Raw genomic sequence first — 10792 nt, forward strand, 5'->3', positions numbered from 1 at the left:
AAGTGTCTTAACCCTTTTTCCCTTCTTTCCTGCTCTAACACTGGCCCTAGATATAAGAAGACAAAACAAGTTCTGTGAAAATTGTTTGTTCCCCGTAACTTTTCCTTGAAACTTCCCAACTTTTCAGGTAACAGCCTAAATAGGAATGACTTTTTAGCCATTCATCAGATCTTTTATGTCCTTTGGGGACAACAGGTAATTCCTATTCTTACTTGGTTACACAACAGACACCTGTAGAAATGGAGTGGCTATACATCAGCTTTGTGTTTTGCAAAGGTGATCTTGAGGATAGCTGAGTAGATGGGTTAGATGAGGATAGATGAGGATAGATGGGTAGATGAAGTCACACCTTGCAAATTTAGTCATTTGCAAGAATACCTATCCGAAAAGTCATCAAATCTGTTTGCATACATAGTCTAAACTGATTTTTCCTTCTGTTTCCAATAGTGCTTAGAAGCCCAGACCGTGATGCGATGCCTTCCTGCTCAGCAACCAACACCAGCACAGAGCAAAAGGACAGCTCCCACTCTGCCCATTGTGCAGTTGGTTTGGCGTGGAGTACCCACAGGCAAGACAGCTTCTCCAGCCACCAGGCAGGGTGTGTGCCTCTCAGCTGACAGACACGGTGCTTTCTCTCAACTCCTCCCTGCCTTACCATGGTGCCTCGGCAGTGCGTGTTGTTGGAGCATCACCTGTGTCTTCTGGGAGCATCTTCAGGGGGAGTGAACAAGCCTGGATGTCACCCCAGCCCCTCTGTCTGAGTGCTTTGTGGAGGAGCGAGAGCTTCTGAGCCTTGGTCTAAACCTTGATACTGGGACAAAGATGTTGAGGTTGAGCCCACCCTGCAGGTGTCAGCTTCACCCCTGCTCCCATTTCTGCTCTGAGTACTGGGGCTAGTCATGGCCTGCCTCTGTTGAAATAACTGAGGCTTAGCAATGCCAAATCCGTCCCCTCTGGCTTGGGGCCGGGAGGCTGAAATGCGCTGGCAGGTGAGAGCACCAGGGTGCAAAGAAGTCTCAGCGGCGTCAGGTCTCAGACACAAGAACAGGCTCTGGGTGTCAGCAGCAGCCCTGGAGGCCGGTGTCTGAGGGGAGAGAGGGAGACGGAGCCAGTTTCTTCACTGTAGCTGGCTGGTGGGCATTTCTGCCAAATCTCCTTTGGACAACTCTGTGCTAGTCCTGTCAGCACTTGCTGTGGGAAAAACCTTCCTTCCCGCACTTGTCAGGACAGAAAGCTGGCAAGCAGAGCCCGGCAGCGCCTCTCTTCCAGGGAGGCTGGAGGCATCCAGCGAGGACAGCAGCCCCCTGCCTGCCTGCTGCATGAGGGCTGAGCTCTGGGCTGTTCCCCTCCAGGCCCAGGCAGGAGCATGCAGATGGAAGACAGCACTGCTCCTCGGAGCATGAAACTGAGCTCCTCACAATGGGGCTTCTTGTCCAGAAACTTCGCTGTGAAAACTCCCCAAATTCTCCACATAGCTGAAGCTTTCCAGCAGGTTGTGCCCCAGTGAACGTGATGTGGCCCATCAGTGCTGGCTGGAAGCTGGGCTTTTCAGTGACTCCACAATCCTGGCCTTGTCAGTCACGCCACTTCGGTCCGTGCATGGGGCTCTTTGTGATAAACCTCACTGGAATTTGGAAACCATTCAGCAAATTTGACCTCTACTTTGTCTTATAAATATCACAGTGTCAAGCAGCATCGTGCATGTCTTATCACTCAAAAACTGGGAGAAGGGGATGGAATTATGATGTAGTCAGCTCTGATTTTCCAAAACAATGTCTTCTGAGACAAAGGAAAAGCTTTTGCTTCTCTGACAGGAAAGCAAATGTCCTCTTTCTGCCTGGGGGAAGGAGGCTTTTCTGGAGCTTGCTCCAGTCCCGCATGTGCATGTACCAGTCACACCGAAGGAGCCTAAAGTGTTTCTGTACAGCATAGGTAGAGTGCAGTGGCAGCCAGCTCCTCTGAGGAAGACAAGAACGGCCCAGTTTCTCTGTTCTCATCATAGGAAAGGCAGCAGAGGCAGCAGCAAAACTTTGGCTCTGACCAAAGCTAAGAGCTTCTAACTTCCCTGCAAAAGAGATAGAAAAGCACAAAATAGATAGGAAACCTTACCAGAGCAATCCAGAAAGTCCAGGGGGAGGGCAAACAGAGAAAACACATTTTGCTCTCAGACGGCATCTTTTAGGTGAGCTGCTTCTCCTCACTAAGGTGAGCAAGGTCAGACCCTTTCTTCCCTAAAAAATGCATGTGGTCCTGCAGTACCCCTCCCCAGGCTGCGGTGTGGGTCATGGTGTGGGTCACGGTGTGGGTCACGCTGCTGTCCCAGGCACAGAGGAGCACGCAGAGGCACGGCTGCATCGGGAGCCCCACGCAGCTGGCGGCCCGGCCGGCTGCCGAATCGCTGTGTGGCCTGGCCTAATTGCTTAAAGCTTTCCCTCTCCCTCACTGCGAGGGCTGGAGCGTAGTATTTATCTACTCTGCAAAACTTTTATGAGGATTGGTGCCGTTTTGTAGAATTCCTGAATAATGCGGATCACAATAGCTGTGGTAGAGCCTGGCTTCGCAGGCTTAGATGCTTTGCAGTGGTTGCCTTATTTACATGCAGCCACTGAAGCCAGGGCCTCGTTCAGAGAGAGCAGAAAGCTTGCCCCTCTGCTCCCACCAGCTCCAGCAGCAAGTGCCCTGAGGAGCTCCAAACCACCTGGTTTGCCCAAGGCTTCCACCCCCCTTTTCCAGCATCTGTAATGAGCCAAAAAATTCTTTTTATGCAGAAGAATCCTTATGCAAGAGGAGGGCGAGTGCAGGTTAAGCTGTGGGAGCCTCTTGCTGAGGAGGACCAGGCTGCATGCCTTGATGCTCGGAGTGTTGCTAGCTTCTCCTTCTTCCCTCCCCTCCAGTGCTTGCTAGTCATTTCAGTTTAGATGAAACAGCCTCTTTAAAAAAAATAAAAATAAAAAAAATAGTAAGCCCAACAAAACCAAAGTATCCATTATTTTTCCAGCCTGTCCCTCCAAAAGCATTTTGCTTTAGCCCAGTGAGTTGAAAACTATTACTTACTCATCATTCCTGTTTGCATTTAAGAATAGAAATGGCATGAACAAACCCCAAAAAACTCCACTGGAAGCAACTGGGGCTGGTTAGCTCTCCCCTGGGAAAGCACTACATTAGCTGTTGCTTCAGGTTGGGAGGCTGTGTGATGGTTACTGCTGTTTGACCAGGGCCAGTGGAGCTGGCATAGCGGTGCCACAGGGCTGGCACATGCAGTGATGGCAAGGTGCCTGTGTAGTGAGGCAGTTAGCATGGGTGAGGTGGAAGGAGCAGGGCTCTGTGCAAGGGGCACCAGGGGAAGACATGCCCCAGGCAGGTGTTAGGGGGCTGGGCATCCCTACCAGAGCTCACAGAAAGGCAGTCGCAGCCTCTCTGGCTCTGCCCTCCCTGCTGCTGTAGGCACACTTCATGAAAAGCCTTCGCCTGATAAAAGTCAGGAGCACAGAGCAGCAGGGATAGGATTCAGCCCCAGTCCAGAAGTAGTGATGGGTCCCGGTGATGCTACTTAAAAAACTTCGCCAGCTTTCATGTGCTGGAGCCAGCCTGTGGGAAGTGGAGCAGAGACGGGCATTTCTTCCTTTGGTTCGCCTCAGCACTGCTGCTGCAAGCTGATACCGCACATTTACAAAAGGAAGCAAGGCTGCCTATTGAATTGTTTCACGCTTTATTCTAGCAACCCGCCAATATCAGCTTCGTTTAAAGGCTTTCTCTCACCCCTCAGTCCCAACCCCGTGCCCTCTGCTTCTCCAAAACAAAGCGGCGCCCTCCTCCTCCCGAGCCGCAGCCCTGACGGACTACCGCTATTCCCTCGAAAAATAATAATAAAAATGATAATAAAAATAGCGACAGAAAGGGCAAGGCCCGGCCGCGGGCAGGTGCAGCCCCGCCGGGCGCTAGGGGGAGCCGCAGGCGCGGCGATGGGGCCGGGGCGAGGCCGGGGCCGGGGCATGGAGGGCGGGCAGGCGGCCCCGGGAGCAGGGCGGTGGGATCCGGGCTGTGCCCCAGCTCCAGCAGCCTGCCCGCGGCTCCCCGCTGGCTATTTTGGTCGGGCACGGAGGGATGAGGTGGCTGAAGCCTCCTGTGCGAGGAAGAGCTGCCGCTGCCTTCCAGCTGTCTCGTGCTCTCTGCGGAATGGCAGGGAAGCCCATTCAGCCTGGTGAAAATAACCCCAGCGCCATAGCTGGCATTCCCGGTGGCAGCCTCGGCGCGGGGGCCAAGGCTCTGAGGGCTGTGACACATGCGGCATCTCGCTCCTAAAGAGCCCCATCTGGGCTGAAGCGTGTCATCAGGAAAGCATGAGGAGCCTTGTGCGCCCGCTGGCAGTGCGGTGCTTGGCCTCTTCACGCAGACCAGCCTGCCTTGTCTGTCCTGCCAGGCTGGCGCAGGGCATGGGGACCAGTTACTGTACGCTGATGTTAAAGGAGAAGGACACGCGGTTTCCTCTCACAGAGCTCCAGGACTCAACCATCAGTCCCGCACCCCGTTCTTCTCCATGTCTCCATGACCATTTGCCCTCCTCTCTTCTAGGATTAAAGGCCGTGGCCGACCCCATCATCTCCTTTGCATGTCTATCCCCCTCTCACGTTCCCCGGCTCCTCCTGCACATGAAGCTGGGTGCCCAGGCGCTGTCTGAATACAGTGACACACGGATGAGCAGGCTGTCAAGTGGGTGACAGCAGGGAGAGGTCATCCCATTACGGCCTGCTGAGGAGGAACCAGGAGGCTCTGCAGACACAACTGCACCACGGTGTGCCCCCGGGCAGGGGTCATCATGTTTGCTCTCCTAGTGGCTGGGAAAGACTCAAGAAACACCTCTGGAGCTCTCCAACTCTGCAATGTCAGCCCTCCGAGCATCTTCAAACAGATGGGCATCTGTGAGGAAAGGTGCTTCTGTGTTCTGGAGCACTGCTGGCTGGAGAGCTGTGAAAATTGTGTGCACGCATTTTATTTGTCGCTCTTCACATCACTTACAATGAAGCTGCCTCAAGACACTGCAAAAGGGGATGTTAAATGGAGTAATTAATTAAACATGATTTATTAATTATTTAAAATTAATTAATAAACCTAGGAATTGCTCAGCTCACTGACCTGCCCCAGGCGCTGCTCTGACCAACACGAGTGTCAGCAGCTCTCCAGGAGCACTGCAGCAACATAGCATTGTACGTGCTCTGCCTCCCCTTTCAGTTTAGGGCCAGGAGCAAGTCTGGGGCTGTGCAAGATGCTATTCCAGGCAAGAAGTGCTGATTACAATAAGGATGGACAGGCACAGTGTTGGGACACACCACCAGCAGAACCCGAAGCACAAGGGGAAGCATTCTAGGACAGTTACCATCCATCTAAGATGATTTGCCACCATACGTCACCACTGTAATGATCTCACATTTCACAAGCTTATTCTGATGGAGCCCAATCCAACTGCGTGGATGAAATTAAAGAGGTGCATCACCCTGGAGATGACCTGTGATCTTTTTAAGTAAAAGAGCACGCAGACAAATAAATAAATAAATAAATAAAAGGACTGGGAAGAAAAAAAAAAAAGAACTGTCATATCTCTAAGCTTTCCCAGGCAATTCTGGGTGGCCCAGTTTGATCTCTTTCCCCTGCAGTCAGTGACATAGGTGTTTTCTTGATATGACTTCCACACGCTTAGTGTGAGCCCTCCTCAGACCAGAACCCACTAGGTTCTCATTCTCCAACTTAAAAAAAAAAAAAAAAGGCTGGAAAATGTAAGATGCAGTGAGGCTGTGCAGACAGTCCTTCAGTCTGCAATGCCCAGCTCCCGCACACCTTCCCCTGAAGGATACAGAAATGGTTTTAAACTAAAAGGTGCCAAGAAAAGGGGAGGCCCACAGCTGCTTGGAGTCCTTGGGTGAGGAAGTGAAGAGAATAAAAGAATTAGAGGCAGGTCTTTCACACAGCTGATTAGTGCACTGGAATGTCACATTCGGCACAGAAAGTTTGCTTATCAAGCTGCAGATTTATTAAATGTGTTCCAGACTTGCATTGCTTCATTCAAGTTTAACAGAGCTGTAATACTTAATATGCCCTTTAGCAATTTAATACTCTCTTGTACAAATCATTGGAAAATTTAAAATAGAAAAATATGTCCAGGCTTAACTGTAAAAAGAAGGGGAACTCTTTACAAAAACAGAGGAGAAAGAATGCTTGGGTAAAGCTGAATATTACTGAATATATTACCACATGTACTATTCTGCTGAGTTATTAGTACATGCACTCTCATCTGCAGGCCAAAGGAGGAACTAACACTAATAAGTTACAGAAGAACAATTTTCAGCATCAGGGCTTGAGACTGGCATCACACCATGCCCAGAAATTACTCCTCAGAAAACACGTTTTATACATTTTTTGCCTTTGGAGAGTACAAATGTGGGTTTCTTCTTTAAGGAAATGAAAATCAGTTGTTGGTCCTGCTGGTAAGAGACAGGAAATATTGCTGTCAAACATCAAACAACCACATTCACAGTAAAAAGGGATGTAAACATTGAACTGGTACATCATTAGGACATTAAAGACACTATTTGTTGGAGACAGAGAGAGGACAAGCCTGTAAAATGCCTAGCTGCTGCATAATTACTTGCGAATATAAACACATCCATACAAACATAGTTGTGCATAAATATTTTGGGCCATAGACTCTGTGTAAGAAAGCTCTTTTGAGGCTCTGCGTGCCCAGCGTGTGCAGGGATCTGTCCCAGTTCAGACACGAAGATGTTATTTAATATTGTGCATGCATGTGGGAAAGAAGAGAAGGGCTTTATTTTGCGGCAGCCAGTCAGAGTGCTCAACTTCTGCTTTTTTAGAGGCGTAAAGGCTCTTAAAGCAGCCTTCCCAACAGATCAGCTGCAGTGTAGATGCATGTTCCTGAATCTGGAAATGGGCTGGAGCAGGAGGTGCAGCAGTGCCTGCTGCATCCCACCAGGAGCTGTGCCAGGGGGGCAGTGACAAGTACATCCTTCTCAATCCAGGTGCAAACGGTACAAAGCTGTGTATATCAATAGCCACGTCTAAGGTCCCCGAATAACTGTGTCACTCACCGTGCTGCTAGCATGTACTGAGCCCGACTGGGTGCCAGCAGCCAGGCTGAGTCAGTGGCATACACAACCCACAGGGCCGTGCAGAAGCTGCGAAGACAAGGGAAAGTCATTGGGAATAAAAAGGAAAGCGTGCTTAAGGATTTGCCAAAAGGCACAAACTGAGTTAAGGAGCTGGGCTTTGAATCTCCCCTCTCCTGCCCTCCTCACACACGACCAGGCCCTAAGCCACTTTTAACAATTATCGTTGCCTTCCTCTGGCGACCTCAAACTAACTCTTTCCAGCCGCAGGCCTGGAAGTGACCTCCTGAATCACTGATCCCAGTCCTTTCTAATTGGAGGCGACCGCATCATATGATACCAGTCAGAAATGCCTCAACATGAGCGGGCGGGGGGACTTGTGATGATTTCATCCTTCCAAATTCCATGGGCAACACCCAAGTGTCTGTGGCAGTGATTGTCTCTTGCTCAGACCTTATGGGAAGACAGCCATTGCCTGTTAAGGAATTGGTGCTGTAAGGTGGTTTGTTTGGCTTGCAGTTTTCTTGGTGTGGCCACGGCAATGTGAACGCGATGGGGTCTGGGCAGAGCAGCCACTCATCTCTCCCACCACGCCACGTACCAATGGCATGAAGTACTAAACAGAGGCTTGCCAGCATCCAAGAGCCCTTCAGAGAGCCCTATTAAAGCAGAAGCTGCTGCAATATAATGAAGGTCAGCAAAATCTGCTGTATGATAATGAGGACTAATGTAGGTATGAATTTACTAGCACCATTTGCCTTTGAAAGGCAAATGTTTCATGGCCTCTGGGATGCACAGAATCCATTTCCCTGGGTAGGTGAAGGGGGTTTTAATCCTCCTTCTCCATTAGCACATCTCCCACTGTGCTGTAGCTTTAGCATGGGGCAGCTTGCCCCTATACCTGCAGCAACAATGGGAGAGAGGACCTGGGCAGCAGGCACTCCATCTGCAGGGCACAGGTCTGAGAGAGAAGCTCTGCACACCTTTGTTATCTGATCCACGTGGTGGAAAGGATAAGCTCTCTGGTTCGCTGTGGTTCCCGTCCTGCAAAGCACATCTCCTACCGGTCCTTTCAGAGGCCACAAACCAGGGAACAGGGTCAAAGCAGCACCATGCATCTTAGGTGGGGATAAATGGCAGCCAGAGAGAGGCAGGTGAGCAGTTTGCTTGGATTTTGAGGGTGGGATAGAGAAGCAAGTAACACAAGAGGTACAGGGCTGTCACACCAGCGTCTCTGCAGGCTGCTGGCGGTCTGGGTCACCTGGATGCTGCTTTGGAAGTGCTCTTGGACACAGTCAATATATGAGGGAGTCTGAATATGGGAAGAAGGGGTAAAATGAATGGAAAGTACTCTGGGAAGAAGGGAATGGATGCTTGCAGCAGTTCCTGCCTAGAAAGCAAGGGCTCCTTGCAAGTGTTGGATTCACCAAGGCATGGCAAGGCCCAACAGCACCTTCCATCACGGCATGGCAGAAACAAGCAGCAGGGACCCAGGACTTCCACTGAAACAACCTCCTTGGGCTGGTATCTCCAAAGAAGCTGCCAAAATATGATGGTAAACAGCTACACGTTAAAGAACAAAGACCCATTAAATATCAAAAGGTGTTTTAACTTGCTCCAGAATCCAGGGATGAAATTCAATTTCCTGTCACCACTGAATTGTGACAAGCTACCAGCTAAAGCTACTCTGGAGAAGCTGGCATGGTTTCCATAGCTGATATCCACAAGCTATGTAGAGTTATCTGTGGCAACAAAGTGAGAGTAACGAGCAAAAGAGATTCTGTTGCCAGGAGCAGGAAAGGGGACTCATAGCTGAGATGTACTGAGGCAGACGATCCAAATGGCTCAGGGGTTTTTTAGTCCCATCTTCAACAAATTCCTAACAAGACTAATGAAGGCTGCTTTCTCAGGAAGATGGAGACAGATCACTTGTATGGATTGTGTGGATCTAATTCACGTATAATTAATAAGCTGCTACTATCACTGTAACTCAAGTACAGCTTATTTTATTTATATTTAATTTTTAAAATTTAGAAGTAGCATCCTTATGAGTCCTGCAATGTAGAGTAACATAGATTACTAGGAGTCAAGATTGCTAATGTAGATTGCTAGGAGTCCAAGATTTGGGGTTTGGGTTGGGAAGTAGTAGTATGGACCCCTCCTGGAAAATTGTCCATCATTCACAGCAAGGGGGAAATAATTGACAGGTACAGAGAATTTCAGCACAGTGCCATGCAGTTAGAGCTGCCATTCATCATGAGGAGCTGCAGTGCAGGAGCTTGGGAATACTTTGTACATCAACAGATGTCTGGGCAGCCAACACGCTCCAATTTTTCTCTGTCTTCTCATAAGACCCTGGCATACCCTTGGGAGCTGGATTCAGGGAGAACCTTTCAAGACACACAAACATACACAGAAGGATTCATCCATTTCTGCTGGATATTTATCTGGCTATTTCTACATATGGTTGTGTGAAATTTCTTGGCAAAGTTCAGCTTTTAGGAAGGATATTATAGAATAGAGATTGTGCTGCATCAGCACTGTGTGAAGAGATGCTAAAAATAGGCATAAATAGGAATGGCAGGTGTTGGTAGCATCAGTCTTCGAGTCAATCACATGTGGTTTCCATAAAGTCCTTTCTTTACGAAAATCAGTGCTAAGAAAATAGGATGGCTTCTGCACCTACTCTGGAAACAAAGAGATCGCTGTGCTAGCCCTAAGGAGGAGAGCTCCTCAGCTGAAAACGAAGCGGCGTGGTGGCAGCTCCCTCTGCCTTCGTCTGTGCCCTCAGCCTGCTGCTATCCCTGGCGCGGGAGCCGTGGCAGAGCAGCAGTCAAGGAGCCAGGACTTCTGCTCCCACCGCTCTTTCTTACCTGCCTGATGACCACGTTTTCTCCCAAAGCTGATGAGGAAAGACATGGGATGGGCAGAGGCTTGGATGAAAGAAACGAGGAAGGAGTCAACACAAACATTTCTGCATCAAAAACCATTTGGAACGTGCCCAGATGGGGTGGTAGTGGCTAGCAGTGGTGTAACAGAGCTGTTCAGTGCCTGTGGCAGATCAGATCTACGTGTAAAGGGCTGGGGAAGTGCTGTGGCTCTCCCTCCTCCCCATGTCTCTCTGGAGTAATCCACCAGAAGTGCACTCTGACCCTGCTCCTGAGCCATTTTTCCTTGCTCCTCCACCAGAGGTAACCCAGTCTCACATCATCCCACCTTACAGCAGACGGGGGGAGCGGCTCCCACCAGGTCCTGCAGCAGACCAGCCTCTGTCAGCAAGAAAGGATTTAGCCTGGGGGATCTGAAGATTTTAATTTCCTTTCTTCTCTCTCCGGCTTTACCAATTTCCTTCCTCTGATGTCTTGTACATGCACAGCTTGTAAACAGCGGGGAGAAGAAGAAGGAAGGGTCTCAAATTAGCCTGACTGCGTGGTAAACTCTGGTCAGGTGGTGGTCTCCACAGGTCTGTGGGAAGGTAAGGTACCAGCCATGGTAAAGGTGGACTGTGGGAGTCCAGCCTCCAGGATATTAGAGAGGGAAGACTGTAAATTTCAACAGAGAATTCTTCACTTCCATAAGGAAAATATTCAGCTTATATTTCCAAGAAAATACTGGCAGTCCAGACACGTCTTCACTGTCACGATGGATCTATTACAGATGTGAGAAAATGTTCC

General features: G+C 49.6%; 1 protein-coding gene across 1 annotated transcript in view; it reads left to right on the plus strand.

Moving 5' to 3' along the window:
* UST (uronyl 2-sulfotransferase) overlaps positions 1 to 5586 on the plus strand; it is a 167022-nt gene extending 161436 nt beyond the window's left edge. The window contains exon 10 of the mRNA XM_068677053.1: positions 448 to 5586. Within this exon, the coding sequence (XP_068533154.1) occupies positions 448 to 454 (7 nt within the window). The 3' untranslated portion in view covers positions 455 to 5586. The remainder of the gene's footprint in view (positions 1 to 447) is intronic.
* Positions 5587 to 10792: the final 5206 nt, after the last annotated feature.

The sequence above is a fragment of the Anas acuta genome, chromosome 3, assembly GCF_963932015.1.
Source record: "Anas acuta chromosome 3, bAnaAcu1.1, whole genome shotgun sequence".
Classification (NCBI taxonomy): Eukaryota; Metazoa; Chordata; class Aves; order Anseriformes; family Anatidae; genus Anas; species Anas acuta.